This window comes from Montipora capricornis, chromosome 14 (assembly GCF_036669925.1).
Source record: "Montipora capricornis isolate CH-2021 chromosome 14, ASM3666992v2, whole genome shotgun sequence".
NCBI classification, from domain to species: domain Eukaryota; kingdom Metazoa; phylum Cnidaria; class Anthozoa; order Scleractinia; family Acroporidae; genus Montipora; species Montipora capricornis.
The window spans coordinates 36,473,286-36,498,285 of NC_090896.1; the positions used below are offsets into that span (position 1 = coordinate 36,473,286).

Sequence of the window (25,000 nt, forward strand, 5' to 3'; positions counted from 1 at the left end):
TTACAATCGATGGCCATGACGACCAGCAAATTGATGATGATCAGGAGGAACCATCCCAGGCTTCCAGGCAGGTAGAAGTTGTAACATCAAAAGATGCCATTGGAATGGAAAAATGCATTGTGTTTACAGAGCACATTATGTCATTGCTCCTGTAGCTTCATGGAAAGAGGTGTGGTAGATCAGGATGTGAAAGGAATTATGTTTATAAAAAACATATGTTGGTACTTGCTTGGTTGTTTCCTGGCAATGTAGTGCTGGCCATTTAGGCGGAAGATGGGCTTCCCAACCTACCTGTGACAATGTGAGAGCTGGAAACCTCTTGTTGGCATCATCCATCCTTCTTTCAGGAAATTCTTTTACCAAAGTTGGTCTACTTTTTAGCTTTCTCAATCTGCAGTATTTTTCTTCCTCCTTATTTTATCAGTAACAAAAGTTGTTTGTTGCCCCAGCTGTGGATGATTACTGGAAAGCAATGCAAAAGGAGTTTTGGCAGGAAAGGGCTGGGAAGGAAGTAATATTGAGTGGAGATGGCCGAAATGACTCACCAGGCTATTCTGCTCAGCACTGCACCTACACCCTAGCAGACATGGAAACGAAAACTATTTTGCACTTGGAAATTGTTGATGTGAGAGAGGTAGAGGGTAGAAAAAGTGCAAACATGGAGAGAATTGGTTTTGAGAGGGGGATGGATACTCTGATGGCAACTGATATGGTGATCAAAGAAGTTGTCACAGATGGGCATGCAGAAATTGGTGCACTTTTCAGTAAGTGCCATGTTGCTTGAAGCGTGTGTTTTTTTTGGTTTCTATATTTATATGTGTTAGGAAAATGTTACTTTGAAGTCCTTAATGTGTTGTGTGAGTGGTGTGGTAGAGTGGAGTGGGCAGTGCTTTGAATTGTGGAATTGATGTTGCAAAGCCTGGTATAAAAAATGTAATATGATCATTTCTGTCATTATTGTGTGTGTTGCTCATTTGCAACTTTTCTTTGGGAACATAATTACCAGGTTGATGAACCGCTTGTCTTTTTTCCTCAGAGAACTCAGATAAGCTGAAAGACATTGTCCATCAACGTGATGTGTGGCATGGTGGTAAAGGAATATGCAAGAAATTAAACTCCGTGAGTACAAGGATCAGCAAACATTTATTGTTAATTTCCAGTAGGTTTTATTGTCCTTGCAGTACATTATACAATAACCATTGTTGTACAATTTTCAATTTATTTTGATTCAAAGTTGGCAAAGCTTACGCTAATACATTGTAGCCTGTACAGTACAGAGTTATGCTAGTAAATTTTAGTTTCCCTCTTTGGAGTATCTCTAATTTTAGATCTTGATACCTGTAATTTGACAGGCTTCACAGTCAAAAGGAAATGATGAGTTGGGGTTGTGGATCAGTGCAGTTAGAAACCACTTTTGGTACTGTTTCAGATGCTGCAATGGCAATGTTGATAACATGAAGGTAACACTCTGTCAGTACTAGCAGCAATTCATCATTTACTTGTGGAAATCTAATTGGGCCACAAGGGGTTTAAATTCCCTTACGACAGCTGTACAGGTTTGTGGCACTCAAGAGGGTTGTGCTTTTGGGACTGATGATCTAGAACATTTTCCATAGCAGCGTGTAATATTGCTAAAGCATGAAAGCTTTGCATTTGCTTGTGATCAGCTGAAGGTGAAAAAAAAAACTATTTTCTGCAGAAGCTGAACTATTGTATTTCAAATGTACAATGTGTAGAGAACAGAAATCTTAAAACATTTTAAGTGTTGTAGTGGAATTTGCAAAATTCCACTACAAGGAACAAGGTTTTCAAAAACTAAAGTTGCCTATATTTACAAATGCAGAATCATTTCAATAGACCACTTTCGATATATCAAAATTTAGCATGGCAGCGATGCTTAGCGGACACAAACAAAGGAAATTGAATGACCATGTCTATTCATTTCTTTTGTTTGTGTCCTCTAGGCCTCACTATCAAGCTGAATTTTAATATATCGAAAGTGGCCTATTACCAACCCTTTCTAAAATGGGGTTGACATTTGGAGGCCTGGGTGCACACATCCATCCAAAACTTAATACACCCATGCACTTATTGTGAACTTGGCACATGTTCAAAAGGTTGTCATTCTGCAACAGACACATGCTTGTAGTTAGCTTATGCATAGCTTTACTTACAGTACTTGCTGTAGTATGCTATTGTGTAGTGTTGTACAAGTACATGTACTGTGCTGTTGGTGATTGTGTCATTTTCTCAAAGGAAATGTGGATTAGCATTCTGCGCCATGTTGTGGATGAGCATGAGTGGCTATTGGCAGAAAGTGGAGAAGGAAAGTGTGCCCATGAACCTCTAAGTGCAGATGACAGGAACAAGCCTTGGTTGAAGAAGAATACTCCAGCCCACAATGCATTGAGGGAGGTTGTGATGGATAAGAACATACTGAGGACACTTTCGTATTATGTAAACTTCAGGTATTTTCTTCACATATGAACAATCAACAACATGTAAGTGATATGGCCTTTGCGTGCTAGATTTTTCAAGTTGAAAACCAAAAATCAATTACAGGTGTTTGTGTACATCAGAGTAAAAACAGCAAAATACAAACAATGAGTCAGAAAGAAAAACAGAGTGGGCCTTAACACTGAAACATTTTATTATACAATGTAACAGAGGTACATGTATTATCCAACCTAAATATTTGACAAGTTACAAATGTTAGGTTGGTAAATGTAGGTACACTGTACACACTCGTATGAAAAGTTTATGTCCATAAATATTATCTGTAAAATTGTCAAATTGGAGACTTCTTATTCCTTTACACTATTTTCTTTTTAGACACACTGGGTTTTTAGAGTCGTTCCACAACCACTCGCTTATGTATGCATCAAAGAGAGAGACACTCTTACTCGTAAGTACTGATTCAAGTACATCTTATTACATCATAATGTTGGGGGTTGTAATGTACAGAGTCATGCCATAACTTGCAATTTATATTGCCAGATATGTGGGCTACAAACTGAGGAACCAGCTCGCTGCCATTGACTTTAACAAGCACAGAAATCGTGAAATTGCCACAACAGCAGATGGCCAGTCAAGGTATCAAAAATTGCATATATAATACCTTCTAAATGTGACTTGTTTGTTTATTTCTCCCCACATACAGTGTTGATGTAACATTTTCATGAAATCCTGCTTTTCCTTCAGGGGTTTCAATAAAAGCTGGTTACCGGTGGGCTATCACCGCCTGTAGGACCTCTTACTGCAGTCTGTTTGGATTTCAATAATGAAAATAAAAATGATATTAAAAAAAGCAAATTCAACAACAAGGATGACTAGTGAAATTTTAAAATGCTAGAAAGACAGCACGCTTTCTGATGGCCAGAATGCTGGAAATCGTATTTCCGAAGTTCTAGATTTCAATTTTTTCTGGGGGAGGGGGAAGGGGGGGGGGGCATGCCCCCAGACTCCCCTAGAGGAAAGGGGCCTTAATTGTGGCCCATATTACACCTTCAGTGGCCGCTCACAACTAAAGTTATTGAAACCCCTGCCTTATGGGTGTATCAAACAGCTACAGAGGTCTACAATGTGTATAATATACATGTAAAATGGGGGTGTAAAAGGGTGTATGAAAATGCAATGAAACCCCTGACAGCAGCTGGTACAGTAAAAACTGAAACATGTACTTAAAGTATTGAATTTTTTATCTTCACTTGTATTAAATGCTTTGAACAGATACAGGGCACAGTACAGCAAATGCACAAAGCAGTGGAGCCTATAGTCCAGCTGTTATCGTCCAAAAATATGCTGAATTGTTCACTTTGATGATAAAAGAATGAAACTTTGCCAGATTATTACTATCCCTAAGACCAACATTTTTTGATATGGAGCCAGCGAAAATTCGTTAATGGGGCTGAGTACTGCGCAGGTGTTAAAATTACCAACATGGAAACGAGGCTGGAAGTGAAACCCTTCGAAATTGCCATTTTTAAGGTCACTTGATACAACTTAACTTTTTATACTGACGAGGGGGTCATAACAGATGTTGTAAAACTTAAAATGGTGTCACGTGACCTACTTACTGGAAACTTACATGGGACTGAGTAGGATGCCTGTGGATACAGTTTGTATATACAAGCCAGCTTGGGTTTCCATGTGATTTTTGAGTTAGTATTGTAGATTAGTCATTACTCTGGTTGCTTTCAGTAAAGAAGCAGCCAAGGTAAAAACAAAACGCTCTGCGGGGCAATAATATGTTCGTAAAAACAAATTACTTGAAAAGGAGGCGGGATCAAAGCATGCAAAACATACTGTGTTTTGCTAGGAAGTTTAAACAAGGACAAGTTATAATGTGATGTAAAAAGATAACTGAAAAAATGAACATTATGTGCTTTTTGTTAAAAAAAAAAACTTCTCAATGGATTGCTTTAAACTCACATTACTGGGGACTAGAACCTATGCTTCTCACGGTTTTCAAGATGGTAGCCTCCATGTGAACTTACAGTCATTGCAGGTAAGGATTTTTCCTTTTTTTAATTTTATAGAACAAACTTTTATTTTTGTTTGATACAAGGTGTTATCTTATAGATGATGAAGAAACTCCAGGTAGACATTTTGAACCAATACGTTTCCGTTCAATGATTATCGATCATGAAAGAGCTGTGATATCGAAACAGTCGAAACTTCAAATATGAAGATAAAACTGGGCAAGTCATTATTGTTAACTAAAATAATGCGGCGAATCTTATTTCAGCTATTTATTAAATCATGGATTGTCATCAATGCATTATTTGCCAAAAGAGTACAAAAGAAGATCTGCAATGTCCTGCCAACTCGAAGAGAAAAGATGCTGGTGCCGGCTACACTTCGTTTGTCAATAATCTTAAGGAATTTCAAAACCTCGGTATAGAGCCTGCAGCATTAGATGTCAAATTGCTAGACGCGGGAAATGGAATCGAACAGACGTTTCTAGATAAAAAGGCGTCATGGCACAAGTCATGTAGGGATCTTTTCAGTAATACAAAGTTAGAGCGTGCCAAAAAAAGAAAACTGGCTGAGATATCAAAAGTAGAAAAGAATGGTAAAGATGAAATGGGAATCGGAGAATGCATTTCCAGTCCTGTGACGATCTAGTGTTCCAAGATTTCATGGAGAGAGCCACTGTTTTTTTTGCGATACAGTTGATAGTCAGCTAAATCTTCATGCTGCTTCCACCCTTGAAGTAGATCAAAAAGTCAGGGAATGTGCCTTTCTGTTGAATGATAGCAAGCTTATAGCTAAGCTATCTGCTGGAGATTTGATAGCAATTGAGGCAAGGTACCATGGAAAGTGCTTAGTTGGCCTGTATAATCGAGCAAGACAGTCGAATTCACCAACTACAAAGCATACTGTGAAATCACAAGTCGAATTAGATGAACTTGCCTTTGCAGAACTCGTCGCCTATGTCGACGAAAGTCTTGAAATTGAAAATATTGCGGTGCTAAAGCTATCAGATCTAGTGAGATTTTTTTCCTCCAAATTGCAAGAACTTGGAATTGAGCCAGGGAAAATTAATGCTTCTAGATTGAATGATAGAGTACTGGCAGCTTTTCCTGACCTTACAGCTCATACGCAAGGTAGAGATGGGTTGTTGTCTTTAAAGCATGAAATCGGTGTTGGGTTAAAGGATGAAAATTACAAAGATTAAGAGGCTCAGCACCTTGAAAAAGCAGCAAATATTGTAAGAAGAGATATTCTACAGATAAAGAACTCATTTAATGGCACATTTGAGCCAGAATGCCAGAGAAATGCTATTCCAGCATCCCTGAAAACGTTGATAAGCATGATTATCAAAGGCCCGACAACCAAGATAGACCCCGCCGACAGTCAAGCGTGTCGGACAGTTAGCCAGCTAGTGGTATTCAACAGTGTATCGCGAGTTCGTGATCGTCCTGATTCTACAGGTAGCACACATCACATCAGAGCAAGAGAATGCCCGCTACCCATCTATGCAGCATTGAAAATTCATGGAACCACGAGGGACAAGTCTCTTATAGAAACATTTTACAAGCTGGGAATATGCATCTCGTATGACAGGCTGCTTTCTATATCTACTGAAATCACTAACAGCGTTATAGGACGGTACGAGAGGGAAGGAGTCGTATGCCCGTCTAAACTCAAAGAGGGACTATTCACTACCGCAGCGGTTGACAATATAGACCACAACCCTAGTTCAATCAGCGCCCATGATTCATTCCACGGTACTGCAATTTCGCTAGTACAGCACCCGACTTCTGAGGAGAGGGGAAACGATAGAGCCACTGATGTCTTTGACCCAACAAAAAGTTCCACCTCTAAGAAGATAGCCCAATTGCCATCAAGTTACAGTGAAGTACCACCCGTGGCCCAACCCTCAGGGCAGCCCCCTGGCCCAAAGACCCACTGGGCGCTTATATCTCAACATCAAGCTTCATCCAACAGCGAATCTGATCGTGAAATAGACTGGCTAGATAATGCTAAGGAAGTTGACGCTGCCAGTGCTCTGAGAACTGGTGTCAGTTCAGGAAACACTTTCCACACTCCCCACGCTGTCTTTTTCCCTCGTCCACCGAAAAATGACACTGTATCGCATCCTGTTATGGCGTGGAACATTGGCAATGCTGATGATTTATCCTGACCTAACGACCTCGCAATGGTATGCGCAGGGAGGTTGTGTAGATGCTTCCCAGAATCGTAAGCAACCCACAGTTCATCAACTAGAACAGTGTTAACCACTGAAATGGCCAAGACAACCACGTCTGTATCATTGCTTCTGATCTTTATTCGCTTATGACCTGACAAGCTGGCATCTAATACATGAACCATAATGCCAGTGTCTGCCTCTTCATGGATGCAAGGTTGTAGTACAGGCAGTTCCATTCTGTTGGTTGTTGACAAGACACCGTCACCATGCGTGGTATAGATTTCTTTTCCATCGGGGATTGTCAAGGTAACCACCTAGAAACAACAATAGTTGCCAATAAATTCCTATCTATCCAGATGATTGTTATATTCACTGTTACTATCACCGAGACTGTAATTATATTGAAGCTTTTATTGAAGAGATTTTATTGTACATCATGTAGTCATTGTTCTTACCTTGTTTGCATCCTTGTTTTGGTCTACTCTCAGGAACCCTTTCCAATCAGACGGAATTCGAGTTGACGGAAACACTTTTCGTCGCTGACCAGAGCCTCTCTTTTCCCGCGCAGATCGCTTCAAGGAGTCCGAAACATACACGTCCCACACAAGATCAACTCTGATTACAGATTCTAGCTGTTTCATGACATAAGGTGCAAATACAGCATCAAAGTACTCTTCGAAGGTAAGCGCTGTTTTTGGTGGCAACATCTGAACGATAACAGCGCCATCTAAAATGCATCCACCTTTGGACTCTCTGTGTTTGTAGTCGAGGGATTGGGCAAGCACTTTGCCAGATCTGCTCTTTGTCCTCCTCTGAGACTGCCCATTTGGGATAGGGATGGAGGCCATGGCTGGTTCTCATACTTGAAGAACTCTTCCAGATTGCCATCTCGACTTTGACATGTTATGTACAACCTCCTCCTTCAAAATTTCTACTTTGGCCTTGTCTTTTGAAAGGATCTTCTTTCCTTGAGTGCTGAATGTAGGTAGGTTATTTTTCTTCAGAGGATCTATAATAAGTTTGCTTCTGTCAACGAATCGTTCTTTGACAAAGGTGTTGAACTGTTCCTCTCCAATCTTTGACACAGTCTGAACAGAGCTAACAACAGCTGCATCCATGACATCCTTCGTGTGGATTGCAATTAACTCAAGACCTTCATCTGTGAACGGGTTGCCCATTTCTTCATAAGACGAAATAAGACTTTTTACATCTTTAGCAAATGCACTCTGGAAGCCATGTTTCTGTTCGTGGTGGTGATGATCTTCAGCGGAAGATATGTTGCCTTCAAACTCTTCTACCATTCGTGCTAATTCAGGGCCTGCGACCATCCATCTCCTCAAAGCTGCGGGGTTTTCTGTGAGTCCCACGGCACCTCCTTCTCCTTTGACCCCAGCATTAACCTGTTCATGAGCATGATCCAGCGCTATAGATGAAGCACCTCTTTGTCTTGTGAACTACGAAAGAGCCTTTGCAGAATTGTGCGTGAACATGTGGATGTTTGCCTGGAAGTTCGCACATGTCTCGGTAATGTACAGAGAGCCATCTGGCGTAGTTGGGATGATCCAGTGCAAAGAACCATGGTAAAATCTGTTTAATGGCATTGACATACATGGAAAAGTTGGCTTCTCTGAAAGCTCTCACAAGCTTAAGACAACAGAGCTGCAAATCTAGTACACCAGCCCAGTACAAAAACTGTGGGGACTTTCTTTGTGAATCTTCCTTCCATTCTTGAAATGACTTTACTTGCTGATTGTCATCAACTTTGGCGAGATATTCCTCATATCCCTTACTCATCAGTAGGTTAAGACTGGCTGCGGTCACTTGATGTGCCCGCCGTGTTCGAGTTAGATGACTTGCTGCGAGGAATGAATCAGCCACGCCTTGTGTCGCCACTCCTGCATTGCAAAGAGCCTCTGCCCAGCCGCTACAGTTCAACCACTTGCCCAGCATTTTGAAGGCTGCCATTTCTATATGGAGTCCACCAAGCATGATGACGTATTGATCTTCATTGTAAATCTCACCCAGTTGCCACTGAATTTGCTTCACCAAAACAAACAGTGGTTGGTCTACAGCAATTACTGGAATTTGGGAGGGGTTGATATGCTGCACAGCAGACTTGATCACTTTCATGGAATGAGCTATCATGGCCAATGAATGAGCATTTTCAAAAAACATCGGTAGGAGAGAAATGATGGCAGGCTCATGACTTGGCAGAGAGGATTTTGAGGCACAATATGCTGCCCACGATATAAAATCGCTTTTGTTAAGTTCTCCCTTTGAGAGAACCGAAGATATCAGTGAGGAGCACATGGCAGTAATTGAGAGATTTGCGATCCTTCTTTATGACAGAACAAGCAGCCTCAGAAACATCAACGAAGCAAGGCAAGAGCTGTTTTCAAAAAAGTCAAGAAGCCTCGACAACATTCCTCACACTAGAGCGGCACTTGTTAACCATGCCAAGAGAGCAGTGTTTCAAGGTGGTTTTGTCTGGCAGCAAACCCTTCTTAAGGAGCCAGTAATACCATGCCCTTCTCAGTGGGGTTGGCAGCGTGAAGACAGTGTCTGGGTGCCTCACTGGACAACCCTCCAACAAGCGAAAGATTCATGTTATGAACTCATCCACTGCGGGTGTAAGACGGTGTGTAGAGGACGTTGTAAGTGTGTTAAGGCAAATTTGGCATGTACAGGTCTGTGCAACTGTGGGGGCAACTGCAACTAGGATTGCTCTTTAGAAACCAAGAATACTTAACAGAGAAAACAGGTCAGTAACCAATAAATTGTTGTCAAAAAGGGTTCATACTGGAGTGCTTACTCAATCAGGATAACCTTTCTAAATACCAAACCGAGCAAAGAAAATGCAAAGATTAAACGGTTTTCAAAGCGGTCTTTATTAGTCTATATATCCCATTTCCTAATGAAAGCAGAGCATTAGGTTTTTCAATGGAATATTCTACTTGTCAAATAAATATTCAGTTCAACTGGGCCAGGGAATTGGTCTCTTCTACTGTTGTTTGTCTTGTCTCGTTGCAGGCTCGGTTCCATGCAGCATTGCTTAAAAAAAATATACATTAACCAAAGTAGGATTGGTAGTTTTTGTACTTTTTAGTACTCCGAAAACAAGCAAAAAACAAAAAGTAACAAATAAGCGATCAGTTTCTACGCAAAAACACAATACATTTAACTAGAAGCTGTAGCCACAGGTATCCCACTTATTATCATAGCAGTTTCCAGCAAGTAAGTCACGTGACACCATTTTAAGTGTTAGAACAAAGATGATGAACCCTTCATCAACATAAGAAGATAAAATGTGCAAAGTTACCTTAAAAATGGCATTTTTGGAGGGTTTAATTTTCAGCCTCGTTTCCATGTTGACGATTTTTAAGGCATGCGCAGTACTCATCACTATTAGCGAATTTCAGCTGGCTCCACATCACAAAATGATGGTCTTAGGGATGATAGTAAACTGGCAAAGGTTCATTCTTTTATCATCAAAGTGAACAATTTTGGACGATAACAGCTGGACTATAAGACCTACATTGTATGCTTACATCCCTGAGTTGATGGAGCTCATCTATGCGAAAGTACGCAGTGTTGAAGGACCAGTTGACCAGCCACTTGGATTAGCTCCTGAACACCCCAGAAACATTGTCCAGAATCGATTTGTTACTCCACGTCCAAACATGGAGGAACTCCTCACAACTCACAAGTCTCGCTTTCAGTAGTGCATAGAGGTTGTTCAAGTGGGAAGGAGAGCTTTAACCGTACAATCAAGAATATTTTTCTTGAAAGAAATTTTGCCCCTTTTGTATTTAACCGTTCAATATTAGATCAAGTTACTTAATGTTTGTAATCAAGCATCAGATCAAATCAGAAAAATTTTCCATCATGGGAGGAAGAGTAAACAAACCCTCACAGGCTTTTACAAGGTAGTCTTCCTTTTTTAATCCTGCCATATCTACTTACAGCTTGATGGTATCAGCAATTGGCATAAAAGCATACAAATGAAATCAGTTTAAATCAAGCTTACAATGAAAGTCATGTGAGAATGAATATAAAAAAATCACATATTTGAACTGCAGATCAAAGAATGAATATGTGAATGATCATTGCAGATATGAAGACTACAGCAGCAGTAGTGCAAATAAAGCCTGAAAACAAATTCAGGCTTGTACGGGATTCAAACCTCTGCGATACTGGAGCAGTGCTCTACCAACTGAGCTAACAAGCCAACTGGGAGCTGGCCGTTTTGTTGGTTCGTAATATACCCATAAGTGATGAATAAGTGAGAAAGCCTTTCACTTCCTCTTAAGTAGTGTTCATAACTGTGATGATCATTCAGTTCAATTAATTTGTCATTTTCATATATTTACTCTCACATATTCATCACTAAAGGTATATTACAATAAAATATAATGGAAGTGCATTACCGTAGACATTGTGTGACAATAAGGTTTAGGAATGATTTGAGTCTGAGTTATGAAAACAAGCAAAAATGGTACATTTGTATTACAAACGAGCAGGCCGGAAACCACCTGTGTAAATTCCATTTGGAGATGGATATCGGGAGCGAATAGCAAGTACGCAGCAACTGGGAATAACTCTGCGGTTTCCTTGTCCTAGTCTCCCATATTGTCATAAAACATACTGCCTGTATGCAGTATGCCGGAAATTCTCATTGTTTCTAGGATGTTCAAGAACAAGGACATCCTCTCTGTAGCGCATGGCTATATCAAGCACATTGGCATCCAATACCAACTGTGTGAACAGGGGGTTTGTAGTTATGCAAGGTCTTTCAGTTCTTGTGCAGCATTTATTTTCATCTTGTGTAGGCATTGGTCTGCAATTTTGGCAGTTGCACCAATCTGGGACCTCATTTGGTGGACCTGGATCTGATTCATGATCAGAGTCTCCAGGATCTGGATTGTCAGGTTCAGGGACTGGTAAAGGTTCTCTTACAGGATCTCTTATAGGAGCCCCAACTTGTAACTCACCATTAGCAATATCTGCATATACTGCAGGTTGACGTCTCAAAAGTTCAACTGCCAGTGCTCGAAGCTGGACTTCACTGAGTCTGTCAACCAGATCCTGAAAATTGAAGAAGTGGAAAAATAGAATTGATATGAAAATTTGAATTTATAAAAAAATACGAAAAACAGCGCCGAATCCTAAACTCGTGTACCTCCCGCACATGAGTAACAACTGCCATTTTACTTGTTCTGGTGTTGTTCAAGATGATTACAGATACTGCCTCTAAAAATGTTCAGTAATTACATGAACCAAATGTAAAATATTTTGTACATTTTGTGAAAATCATTTCATGACATTTGGGGTACATACAGACACATACATGCAGACATCCTTTATTTTTTGACGCAGGTTAATAAAATCAGTAACACGCCGGGCTGGTGCGTGCTATGAAGCGGAACAATCCTTGTCCACAAATATGGCGTCCTTGACCGTGCGTTTTTTAGGGAAGATTGGAACTGAGTTAACGCCTCTCAAAGAATGTCTCCGAGCGGTCCTGGGATTAGCCTAAAGGCGCCAAATCTGAAATGAACTGATAGTGCACGGTTTTCCCGTCATTTTGGTACCAAACATGCCATACTTTCTTTGATATTCGCTTAGGAAGAGACAGCCGAAGAAATAGTAAAAGAGAAGGTAAGTTTTTTCTGTTGTTGGTATCGTATTTTTGGCCCGGATAGTTTTTTAAGGATTTCTACCTATGCGAGAAATTTTGCTACGAAGAGAAATTTCAAGGCCTTGACAAAAACTCTATGATTTTTGTTTTCGTAATATGGCTTTCTTTTCTTAGTTTTTTACGATTTATTTCCTAGGATGCCACGCGGAAAGAACAAGCGCTTTGACGTGGCTCAATTCATCAAAGCCCGGAAAGTTGCAAGAGAGAAAGCTGTGACTGAGAATCGCAAGCTATTGACAGAGTACAAAAAAGTCCAACGAGCCCAGGAAAAGGTGAAATGATATTTAATTTGTCCTTTTTAAGTAATTCAGTATTGGTGCTTTGTAAAAGTTTCATATTTCGAATATTTGAGAATTTTGTAAGACAGCTTTATAGGCAAGTGGTGGGAGTGCATGTACAGGGAGACTTGTAATTCAATTTTGACAGGGTGAAAAATTAATAATAATAATAATAATAATTATTATTATTATTATTATTATCATTATTATTATTCTCGTAATTGTTTGTGCATCTGTGCTGTACCTCCCTACAGAAACATTTGTAAACACTCCCCTGCCAGCTTTTTGTGTCTGAACTCTAAATATTATCAACAATAATGATAATCTTTAGTTTCTTTCATTTCGAAAATTACAGCTTAGTAATTGCTAATCTAGGTGGGCCATTCATCACTTATATTCTAGATTAATTAACTAACAATAATAACAATAAATTTAAGATTTAAGATATGAATGACAGTTAAAATTAAATAAAATGACAGTAAAAATTAACCAATCAGTGTTTAACAAATCACTTGTTGTATAATTAATGCTTTCAGTTGGCCACAGTCAGGGAACGATGCAAGGACATAACACATGAACTGGAAAATATTCCTGTTGAGTATACTGTTGATTCTTCATTGTGGTTGCCTTGCTAGCTAGTGTGGAGCAAAAAACTGCTGGACACACTGACTTCAGACTACGTCTGTAGGTTTGCATTATTCAGTGGTTCTATGGATAATAACATAAAGAGAAAAAAAAAATATTTTTGTAAGTTTAATTTTGGTGAACTAGCCTCTGAACACAGAGCCAGTGCCAGAATGACAGCCAGTGCCAGACATTTAAAATCCAGTGCGAGGCAAGAAACCTGAGCGTGTGCCTGTGTTCATCTGGTTGGTCAAAGACTGTCATAAATGACAGTGTCTCTAAATTCTAAACATCCGAATATCAAATGTAAGATGTGGCTAAATAGAATTGAAGTGTTCAAATCTGTTTTGTTTATAATTTTAGTATCGTCCAACCATTTAAATGAATGTGTTACTACCCAGTGTCTAGTTTAGCAATATTGTAAAATCCCACGTTTAAGCCCCCATGGATATAAGCCCCCACCAGTTAAAAGCCCACCCAAAGTGCCTTATGAAGTGATATGAGCCCAGGGCTTTATCTTGGGATTTGATGTTATTTTTTGTCACAGGGACAAGTATCTCAGGCACGAACAAGAAGCCCTACTGTACTTGTAAATGGGGAATCAACACTGGGACCAAGAACTGCAAGGAAGAGAAGGCATGAGACCACTGAAGCTGCTGCCAAAATTCATGGAAGCACAAATGAACATTCTTCAGCCACTTTCGATGGCTTGTTTGACACGTTGCACAAAAGATGCAAATTAGATACTTTAACTAAATACGTGTGTGAGAATAAGCAGCTGACTAACAAAGTAGTTTGTAAAGAGTATAAGTCGAGTGTATCAGAATTTGAAAAGTCACATGACAACATTGTGAGAAGTATTGCAACATATTATGCAAGTGGTGTAATGGGGAAACGAAAGTACAAAAGTGTTAGACTGGTACTTTCAATGAAATCAAATGAAAATAAACCAGGGAAAAGAACAAGCATTTCAGTTATGAAAGGCTGTAAGGTTCCAAAGCTGCTCACTTACAGTAACCTTGTAGAACAACTAAAAAAGATTGATATTGGGACTGTTCATGAAATTGACCCAGACTACCTAGAGGGCTTAGAAATTGAAAATTCAGTGAATGGTGCATACAGAGATTTAAGACAATACCTTCCAATGCTTGCTAAATTTTATCTTTCTGAAAGTAGGAAAGAAAGCTTGAAAGGCTTTGCAGGATCAACAGGCACTTTTCAAATTGCTCTTGGTGGTGACGGATGCCCATTTGGCAAAAATGAAAGCGCGTGTTCTTTCTTAGTCAGTCTCCTTAATGTTGGAAGAAGGGTGGCATCCAGTTATGATAACTTTCTAATTTTTGGTGCCAACTGTGATGAATGCTCTCCTGTTACAAAGAAATATGTGAGGTCATTATTACCTCAACTTGCAGAGTTAGAAAGAGCTGAATATGAATTGGAAGGCATTAAATATAGGTTTCAGCTGGAGGAGTTGCCAAATGACATGAAGATGCTGGCAATGTTAGCAGGTGAATTAACTATTAGTGCTAAATATTTCTCACCCTTTGCGAATGTAGGGATGTGAAGGGTACATTTGGAACTAAAAGTTCAAACAAGTGGAAGCCATGGAATTACCAGCAAAGAGTAAATGTTGTCAACAAGGTTAATGCATTCAAGAAAAGAGTAGCACTAGAAAAAATTTCTGAGAAAACAAAGAGATCTAAAATTACAGATTACATTGCCAAGCAAAATAGTAGACAGGAATTTTTGCCTCTCTTAGGTTCTTACATTAATAAGGCTCATGTAGAACCCCTTCATCTCAAGAACAATGCTTGGCAGTACTTCTTTAAAGCAGTTTTGACAGAAGCTATAAGAAAATCTAAGCTGCCAGCTGATTGTAAGAAGTTTTCTGAGGTCCCAACTGAGAGCCCTTTCGCACAGGTAATTACAGCTTTACAAACCGAGGTAAAGACCAGGCGCCTTGCAAACAAGACCAAACAGTGGTTCAATGAAACACAAGGGTCTGGAGCTGAATTGCATTATAGATTTACTGGAAAAGACTCCCTCTGTTTTTGTCATAACTTTATGAGGTTAATCAAGTGGCTAAGTTGTGAAAGTGACTCCAGGAAAGAAAGGCAAACAGTTCTTATTTTAACTTATTTAGGTGTGAGGCTGAGAGACTGTGTTTCTCTTTTTAATAGATTTGAGATAACATCAGCCCAGATTGGTCAGCTTTCTATTGCTTGTCACGAGTATTTTAAAGTAAATTCATTGTTGTTGCCAAGCTCTGTAAATCCTACTGTCTGGACATTGGGTCACATTGTCCCTGTTCATTGTCATCAAGTGCTTGAAAAGTATGGCCAGGGGCTGGGAATGGTAACGATGGAAGGGCGAGAAGCGAAGCATATCTTTGTGAAAAAATTAAGTGAAAATACAACATATCAAAACAGGTGGGTTGAAATATTTAGACATGAATATGTGATGCTGATTTGGCTGCCTCAGCATGGTTTTCAGCAGCCAGAAGCTGCAAGCAAAAATGTAGCCTACATCCCAGAAAGGGTATTCAGTGATCCATCTTATTGCTATTGTGGTCTGCTAAAGGCATCTCCTGAGGATGCTAAGTGCTTTTTTTGTGGACACCCAATCATGAAACTTATTGAGCAAAGTGTAAAAGACGGAAAGATCGCTCCACAGCTTTTGTAATTAATGTTAAATCTGTACACAGTCTAACTCAAAAACACTGCTGACTTAAGATTATATAAGCAGCAGCTAGGAATATTAAGATACTGTACTTATTAGCAGCTGCCAGGAAGATTAAGATACTGTACTTATTAGCAGGTCACAGGTCATTGTTTTCTTTATAGAGCAAGTATCCTAAACATTCCTAAAAGCTAACCATAGGCCTAAAAACTTTTCTTTAGGCTTAATTAGGCCTAAAATTAGCTTTTATGAATGTTTAGGATACTTTTCTTTAGGCTTAAATTGGCCTATTTAGGCCTAAAAAGGCCTAATTACACCTAATTAGGCTTAAGGTTAGCTTTTATGAATGTTTAGGACACTTTCTGTATAAGTTAAATAATGACCTGTGACCTGTACCTGCCGGCCTGAAAGATACTCCACTCAGTCTAGTTCTCACTACTTAAATGCTTACGAAAACGTGTAACCAAATTCATTACAGAATTTGTAGTGGGCTTTCACCACTGCTTGCTGAGTCCTCTTGATAAATGTGATCGTCAAGGGAGTTTCAGAACTTATGAAAACTTTTGAAGTTCCTTTTCTTGTTCCTTTACTGTTCTTGATTAGAAATTCTCGGACTGAGTCACTGCTTAGCTCTGATAACTTGGCAAAATCTCGAATCAGTCTGTTCTCCCGGTCATAACAGATTATATCTGCGTGCTTCTCTTCTTTGTGCGAAACACCATAAGCGGAACGGGCCTTTTTCACACTGTGTAGAATTAAAGAGAAAATTTCCGAAGACATGGCCCGTTTGAACTGTACGGTCCAACCACTGCGGGCCTTCATTCTTGGACTGAGGCGCCTATGAAGCATCTGTAACCAAATCTTTACTTCTCCTTCGAGGAGTGCTGATGCTGGAATTCGAGACATTTTTGCTCGTTTCAAAGAGTTTTGGCCCACACGGTGTTTTTCAATAATTGAAGCGAGAACTGCTTTCACTTCTTCTTCAAACAAAAAGAAATTGTCAACTTCACTATGTAGAGGACGCAGGGCCTTAGTAGCATTGAAAATAGCATTTTCAGCCGCCATTTTGAAAATTGCCTTGTAGTTTTATTTGTATTTCCGCTGTACAACTGTAAACTACAGCGGGCAGCAAAGTTCCGCTCTGGAGCGCACACCAGCCCGGCGTGAAGGGTCTCCACAGGCTAGAAATTCAGTTACTGTAATGAACGACTAAACTTTCATTGACAACTAAAAGGCATAGTGTGTGAAGCAATTTGTTGGCAACTAAACCCTAAATAATTTCTTTAAACAACTAACGAATTTCCCCATTCGAGAAGGACAACTGCTTACACTCGAACAGGACCCACTGAACCACAAAATAATTGGTGGTGTCTGCCTGCAGCCCCCTTGCTTAATGTCAAAAGATGGTGTCTGTATTGCATAGCCACCCCTATATACAGCCGTAAAAGGTTAAAGTGACATTCAAACCTCACTTTTCTTGTTTGTCTAATAATGACGAGTCTAGCTAGCTGAATATTCCTGTGTCATCTCAAATTTAAAAGCGAATAAAATGTTGTTGGTAATGCTCGAAGATAGGTGGTGTCTTTGCAGTTGTCAACAATCTAACAAAGTAGTGTTTAGTTCTCGACAACTTTGTTCTTACACGTTTTTTGTCAATGTTAGTGGTTGATCACTAAATCTAGTCAACAACTAAATTTCAGCAGTGGAGGCACCAAGACATGAGTCCTGATCAGGACATGCCTAACTAAATGCAACTACACAAATCCATTGAATACAATGTAAATAAAGACAATGGCTACGATTACTGATATCAATGATTAAACACAAGAACCTATTTTCTTTCCATGACAACTGTCCATTTGGTGAGATCAACTATGTGTTCAAGGTTTGTAAAAAATTCCACTTATTACATAACTATCAGTTAACTATTTTAGTCAGAGTGGTGACGTCAAAAGGTGAGCAATAAATCTCATTTACCTGCACTTGTTGATTGATTCTAGCCTGTCTTTCTCCTGCATCCTCTTCCACCACCAAGCGTCCTCTTCCACGACCTCTTGCAGCTCTAGCACCCCTTCCTCTTTCCGTGCCCTCTGCCCCTTCTCTCGCGCTGCTTGTTCCCCGTCCTGTCTCCACCGACTGATGCCTCTGTATTCCTCTTCCACGCCGGCCTCGTCTTCCTCCTGTGCCTCGTCCCCTGGTTGAGCGTGTTTCTCTCTGCACTGACTGATCTCTCTGTATTCCTCTTCCACCTCGGCCTCTTCTTCCCCCTCTGCCTCGTCCCCTGGTTGGGCGTGTTTCTATTTGACTGGTATCGAGCGCATTTTCGGGTGTCTGGAAAACCCGAATAGCGAATAGCGAACAGTCGCGAATACCGAACAGCGAATAGTCACGAATAGTACGAATAGTGCGAATAGTGGCGAATAGTCGCGAATAGTGACGAATAGTGACGAATAGTAACAAATAGTGGCAAATATGGGTGGAGGGGGGGGGATTGTGACAAAATGACGAAAATTTGGTACCCAGTACTTCCTGGTCAACCGCGCAGCAACGTTGGATGGGATTTTCCCGCTAAAAAAGCAGAGATGTGTCGGCGAAGGACAGCTTGAGCCCTGAGAAGAAAAGGTAATAAATGCACTGAAATCCTGTTGCTTATTTGTATAATTAATTAACGCAACGGTTATCAGAGTAGCTCGTTTGTCTCTTTAATCACAAACCACTTGCCTCACATTTTGATTTTATTCCTTTTTACAGAACGTGTCTCGCCGGATCGGACAGCACAGATGAGGATGATGAAATTTATGTTCGGGCGCCACTGTGCGAGGAGATGATCATGAGCTTGATGTATTAATGAAAGTGATTTATATTTTTGCATTTTGACGTTTGTTCTTCTTTAGAGTGTTTGTAAAAGCATGCACGAAACTCTCTTTCGACGACAGGTGAGCATATTATTTGCTTTGATTACGAGATTGTTCAGCATAAGGCGGTGACTATTGAAGACTATTCGTCACTATTCGCGACTATTCGTCACTATTCGCCACTATTCGCACTGTTCGTACTATTCGCTATTCGCGACTATTCGCTGTTCGCTATTCGCTATTCGCGACTATTCGCTATTCGCTATTCCGGTTTTCCAGACACCCCGCATTTTCCGTGTTGGTGGATTCACCTTCTGAAGACGTTTTCTACAAACACGCACACACACCAAAAAATTGCAGAAATCGTGTGTTATAAAATCATAGACCCGTTCAACTTCTATCAACACAGCGAAAATAAATCGAACTTACATCACCTACCGAAGAATCATCCTCCAACACACGGCGGGAGTTCATGCACAAGTTCCACGTGGCTCTTTGGTGGCAACGAGACATGCAGAACTGATGTGCACTTCGACATGGACAGGAATTTCTGCCACTTTCTCGCAAACAAACTCCACTACAAGTACATGTAAAGATGTCATCCCGACCTGGCTGATTAGCGGCAGCTTCAATATTACTTTGTTCGAGATCGTCGGGCGTGAAACTTACGCTCGCATTCATTATGGCGGCAACCCGAGCTCTGTAAATAGCCATGAAGTGTTCAACTTCGTGATCTTTTACATGACGTGAATTCTTTTCAAAACAAAAACTGTAAACAAACCGTCGAGTCTGCGCAGAACGGACTGGAAAGCATCTTTAAGACTAGACCCTCCGAAAGGGTACACTGGGTTGCTTGTGGTACGTGCACTTTTCCAAAGGATTTTCTTTCAAGGTCATTAAGAAGTCATACCAGAAGAGGCCCTTTGGCTCACAGGTCCTCACACGTTCGTACGACGAAACAGATCTGTCCTTGCGTAATATGTAGCTCTAACAGTGTACGATATTGTTTTGGTATTGTCTATCATTGTAGTGCCATGGTAGAAGTCTTGGGTAAATAGTCTGAGAAGACATGTGGTTACTAGCAAAGTACTGAACCCAGAAAGATTGAAGAAAATAAATGGGAAGTGAGAAACATTGGCTTCTGGGCTGACATGTTGATAAAATATACACCACAAGTTTAAGTGTTCCCTCTGAGCATCTGACAGCTTTGTAATAGTAAAATTCACTGAAGTTAAGTCCTTTCGGGCGGGGTTAGTGTTTGGATGGGAGACCAAAACAATAGACCCCTCTAAAACAGAAGCATCGGACCGAAAATACTATTAACGCTAACAAATGCGAACTCAGCAAGGTACAGATTTTGTTAGCTTGCTTTATGCAAAAACAAATATTGATGCAAAAGTAAATAACTATTGATACACAGTTTTTAGAAAGAGCAGAAGGAAGTCTCCAGGACGGTCGATCGAGAATAACATATTTACGACATGAAAACAACATTAATTTTGAACCGTGAATATAGAATATAAAAAGTTACGATCAGCGACAAACATTTTGGGAGATTTTTGCTACGTTCAAATAAATCGCCAAATCGAAAGTGACATGGCCGGAATTCAGCGGGCGCCGCGGCATGTTTACTCGCCAAACAGTGAAGTATCTGTGTCAAATGATGGCAAGATACCGGGTTTTTGTAACTTTCTTTTTCTGTCAAGTGCTATAAAGTTTGACAATGAAATGAGCGAAGTCAAAACAAAGATCACAATCACCCAACTCTTGTTTATGCAAAGTCAAAATTTACTCTCCAAGACACGTTCGACGTTATTTATCACCAGCTAATTTCATCATTTTGGAAATGGCAGCTACTTTATTATTCATCTGCGTCACAATTTTTCACTGATTTTGGGGCTCATTTTGTTGAAACTCAAGCACGCTTCCAACAGGCCTGTGAACCCTTCCTGCTTACAGAGCAATGCTAAAAAACTTCTCCCATATCACATTTCAACCTTAAGCTCGGAAATTCATACACAACATGATATTATAATTCACAAAGGCAGAAAATACCACAGAATCTTTTCCAGCGAAAAATTTATTGAAACAAACAACATATTTGCTCTTCTTATTTCACTGCGTGCGTGAAGACAATAAACTCAATCGTGTCAAATTACCATGTACTTCAGGTAAATACAACTCATTTTGATTTCGTCTCGACGGGCGATAGATTGTTGTCGAAGTCCAGTACTCGTCGATTTTGAGATTCCTGACTAGTTTATCCTACTGACTTTCCATTATTGAACTCCAAAAGGGTATATTTTGTTTAATGATCCACTAAAACGTCATTCGCGTTACATGACTTTCGACGCCATTGCAGGCTAAGTTAATGATTCCACTGTATCCAGCAGAGAAATCTACGCAGTTCCACTACCCTCTCGATCCTAAGAAAATACGCGCAGAAGGCTCTATGCACAAAGACACCACTTACCAGGGGAGTGACAGGCAAGACTTTTACAAACACGGAAAAAAAAAAACGAAAAAAAAGGAAAAAAAGAAAAAAAAAAGAAAACAAACAAACTAAACGCAGACCTCGACTGGGTTTGCCATAGGAAACCCAGTAATAATACAGCTTACCATATTTCTGTATGGAAAATTTCGTGCCATCTGGGGCACTCAACTCAGAGGAATTTGGTGTCAAATTTACGGCACCTCCCTTACTGACTGCTGCTTGGACAGAAAATATGTTGTGCTTATAGCTAGATATGTACAAAGCATCTTCAAGAAAAACTTCATGGGGGACCCGCTCTAAATCATGTAGAAGAACTTTTGCTCTGCCCTTGGCAGATACAATACCGCATGCTCTACTACCATCCGCTAATTCTATGTAATGGTTCACGGGGTTAAACTTGTCATCAAAATTTGTCATTAAGAATGTGAGCAGTAGCTCCAGTGTCAACTAACAAAGAGTTATCTCTAATGGTATTAAAATTGTCCATAGTCACTTTGAACGCAAACGAAGCGTCCTTGTTATCATCACTCATGGTTTTTGCAGTGTCTTTCTTGCGACATACTCCGTATTGTGAGTCTTCAATCTGCAGTGGCTGCACCATCGGTTGTTTTCTTTCTTAGGATTCTTCTTGTCCTTAGACCGGCACTCTGGCGATTTATGTCCAAGCTGGCCACAGGAATAGCAGGTCACAGTGGTTTTTGGTGGTGATTTCTTCTTTTTACAGTTCATGACGCTGTCTTCGCCAGTTTGTGATGGGGTACGTGATTTCTCCGTCTCTTCGTAGCTCCTCAGTGCGATCTTGTACTCTTGGAACTTCATCTTGTCTTCCTTTTCATCGCGCTGCGAAACAATGGCTGAAAACGTTTCATATTCCTCAGGTAAGCCTTTTAACACCATAGCAATCAAAAGGCTGTCACTGACTATCTCGTCGGCCGATTTCAGTGATGCAGCTGCAGTTTCGGCCCGTAATACATAATCCGTAATACTCTCAGCATAGCCTTTTTGCAGTGAAGTAAGTTCGGTGTAGAGCGCAAGAACACGTGGCTTGCTTTTGCCCATGTAATGATTCCTCAGTATTTGTAGAGCTTTCTTGCCATCGTCCTTTGCATCTCTCATGACCAAGGATAGGCTACGGTCATCTAAAAATTTGGTTTTATCAACGGAGTTGATAATGTAAATTGGCCACCGTACAGAGATTCTAAAAGCTGACGTTTCGAGCGTTAGCCCTTCGTCATTCGCTCTGACGAAGGGCTAACGCTCGAAACGTCAGCTTTTAGAATCTCTGTACGGTGGCCAATTTACATTATCAACTCCGTTGATAAAACCAAATTTTTGTATACTACTTCCCCACCGACGCAGCACCACAGTTTCTTTAGAAACTACCCCTTCATTACGGTCATCTAAACACTGGATTAGCTGGGCGAAAGCATCAATGTTCTTGACCCTATTTTCCTCATCTAGCTCGCCTTCTGCTAGGATAACATCGTGCAACTTGTGTAGTCGCATAAATCCAAGGAACTTAATTTCCCAAAGCTCGTATTTCGTTTCGTCACCATCAAACATTAGCCGTCGACTGGGCCCATAACCTGTTCCGGGTGTGGCCATACTTCTTGGTGGATAAGACAAACTTCAGGTAAAAACACAACTCAGTTTTATTCCAACATAGATTTCTTCCACAACATTCACCACGTGGTCTGATGCAATCTGCCTCAACCTGGTGTTCCATGTTATATTATAGCATACGACGATTGAACGAGTAGACATTTCAACTTGACGTCAATGGTCTTTTAATATTTAGTCAAACATAATTTCAACAACTTAATTTGTTATTTACGACCAATCCGATCTCACGCTTACTGCAGAAACGAATTACAATGCCAACGTTTTAACCTGACGTGCAGAGCTATAAAAAAAATTGAAAAACAGATGGTACGTACCTCACCCAAACGAAACGGAATAGCTTTACTAAGTTCAGGAATAGTCTGAAAATTAAGTTGAAGTACTATGGCCGACCAGTTCTGCAGCCATCACTTGCATAAAATTCAACAACTTTCTGGATCCCATAGAACCACATTGTTTTCTGTGTGTGTGTTAAACTTTGTTTTTTCTGCCGTGGCAATATTTGGAAATATTCTGGCCATTCAAGCTCTACGGAAAACGTCATTCCTACCCGATAATTTGAGGAAGTTTCTTCTGAGTCTTTCGTTCACTGATCTTGCAGTGGGAGTATTGGGTCAACCGAGCCTTGCGGTGCTCCAGGGTATGGCATTGAATGGAAACTACAACCTTGACGTACTCTGTCCATTAACTTTAACTTTTTGCTACGCTATACTAAACTTCTCACGATGGCATCGTTTTTTAATGTAACTGCCATTGGTGTTGATAGACTTCTCGCTGTTTCTCTTCATCTGAGATATGATGAGCTTGTGACTTCCAGACGTGTTACAATCGCCTTAGTTGCAATATGGCTGACAATTTGTGTCTCAACTTGCGTTATTGTTACCACAGTGAAGTTCTATTTTGTTGTCGCCATAGGATCGATCGGATTTCTGTTAACAACAGTTGCATACTTTTGTGTTTACAAAGTAGCCCGATATCATTGGAATCAAATTCAAAGTCAATTTCAGCAACAAAATTTGCAAGCAGTGGCGCTCCACAGAGAACGAAATAAGTCCGCCTTAAATGTCTTGTACATTTATTTTGTATTTGTCGCGTGTTATCTTCCATATGCTTGCTACATGTTATTACGAACGAGTTTCCCGCGTGTTTCTATGTTAACAGCAAACGTAGTCACATTTTTTATCGTTCTTCTCAATTCGTCGTTAAATCCTTTGGTTTATTGTTGGCGGTATCCAGAGGTTCGTCATATTATGAAGAGCACTTTGAAGAAAATTGTCCATGTCTCCGAAGAGTAATTATAAGTTATGATGCAAGGATTAATGTTACCTTCAAGAATTTAATGGCTACTTAGTCTTTTAGCTTTTATGTAATTATGCAGCTTTCCAAAGGACAGATGGGTGACTAAACGAAATGTTATGATCTTGCTGTTAACAGGAGCAAGGCGTTATCACCTGCTCCTTCGCAACAATATTTCCGGATTTAGAAAGTAGAATTTTATTAATTCCTAAGGGAATGTTAAAGTGATTTTTTGCACGATTGAAGCTCTTGTTTGTACTGTTAGAAAAAAAGAGTTTAATGTGAAGCAATATATTTTAAAACACAAATAAGCTATCTTTTAAACAATAATTGCAAGGAAGACACCTTTACTCATTTTAATCCAAGCGGTATTGCTGGTTTTCATGTGACGTCATGGTGGCCATGTTGGGTGGCAAGACAGCTGTTTCTTCGCTGAGAACAAAACGTTAGCATTATGCAAATTCTGCGAAAAGAAATGGTATTGTATTGCCATCCAACATGGCCGTCGAATCACGTGGGAGAAAACCAAGAATAAAGGACGCATCCACATCACCTGTTCCGATTGTAATGCTGGGCTTAGCTCCGATGTGTCTTCTGTAGCTCAGTGGAAGAGCATCCGAACCAGCACAAAAATGAAGACTAACATATTAAAAACTAGATTTCAATGACTTTTTTTTGTTTTGCTTTGATAGGCGATCATCGTGGGTTAATGTTTAAGTAGTGAGCAAGATATGTGACAGTAATTCCTTGCGCACGCTGTGCTATGTGCGATGCTTATTTTTCTTCTCAACATAGTGATGT

The 25,000-nt window shown here is 40.1% G+C and overlaps 2 protein-coding genes, 2 long non-coding RNA genes and 1 pseudogene across 4 annotated transcripts; 2 read left to right on the top strand and 3 right to left on the bottom strand.

Annotated features, from left to right (window-relative positions):
- Positions 1-887: 887 nt before the first annotated feature.
- On the top strand, positions 888-2,463 carry LOC138032236 (uncharacterized). Its single transcript, XR_011128310.1, has 3 exons — positions 888-1,119; positions 1,353-1,460; positions 2,257-2,463. It is a non-coding gene; the product is annotated as an uncharacterized lncRNA (long non-coding RNA).
- Positions 2,464-3,126: 663 nt separating this feature from the next.
- LOC138033771 (uncharacterized) lies at positions 3,127-18,041 on the bottom strand. Its single transcript, XR_011128663.1, has 3 exons — positions 17,912-18,041; positions 11,647-11,740; positions 3,127-3,263 (listed from the first exon to the last, which is right to left on the bottom strand). It is a non-coding gene; the product is annotated as an uncharacterized lncRNA (long non-coding RNA).
- On the top strand, positions 12,491-15,937 carry LOC138033852 (uncharacterized; annotated as a pseudogene).
- On the bottom strand, positions 16,382-16,999 carry LOC138032285 (uncharacterized). The gene has a single exon (XM_068879927.1). It carries the CDS (start codon positions 16,997-16,999, stop codon positions 16,382-16,384), a length of 618 nt encoding a protein of 205 aa, XP_068736028.1.
- Positions 18,042-21,811: 3,770 nt separating the features above from the next.
- On the bottom strand, positions 21,812-22,888 carry LOC138031928 (uncharacterized). The gene is made up of 2 exons (XM_068879532.1): positions 22,678-22,888; positions 21,812-22,422 (listed from the first exon to the last, which is right to left on the bottom strand). The coding sequence occupies exons 1-2, from the start codon at positions 22,886-22,888 to the stop codon at positions 21,812-21,814; spliced, it is 822 nt and encodes a 273-aa protein (XP_068735633.1).
- Between the last annotated feature and the right edge of the window lie 2,112 nt (positions 22,889-25,000).

What these genes read in the sequence shown, in the direction of transcription:
- LOC138032285 (XM_068879927.1), bottom strand. Translation starts at nt 16,999, where the DNA reads ATGGCGGCTGAAAATGCTATTTTCAATGCTACTAAGGCCCTGCGTCCT.
- LOC138031928 (XM_068879532.1), bottom strand. Translation starts at nt 22,888, where the DNA reads ATGGCCACACCCGGAACAGGTTATGGGCCCAGTCGACGGCTAATGTTT. An exon ending in AATCCAGTGTTTAGATGACC is followed by an intron (nt 22,423 to 22,677) that starts GTAATGAAGGGG and finishes CCAAATTTTTAG; the next exon opens with ATGACCGTAGCCTATCCTTG.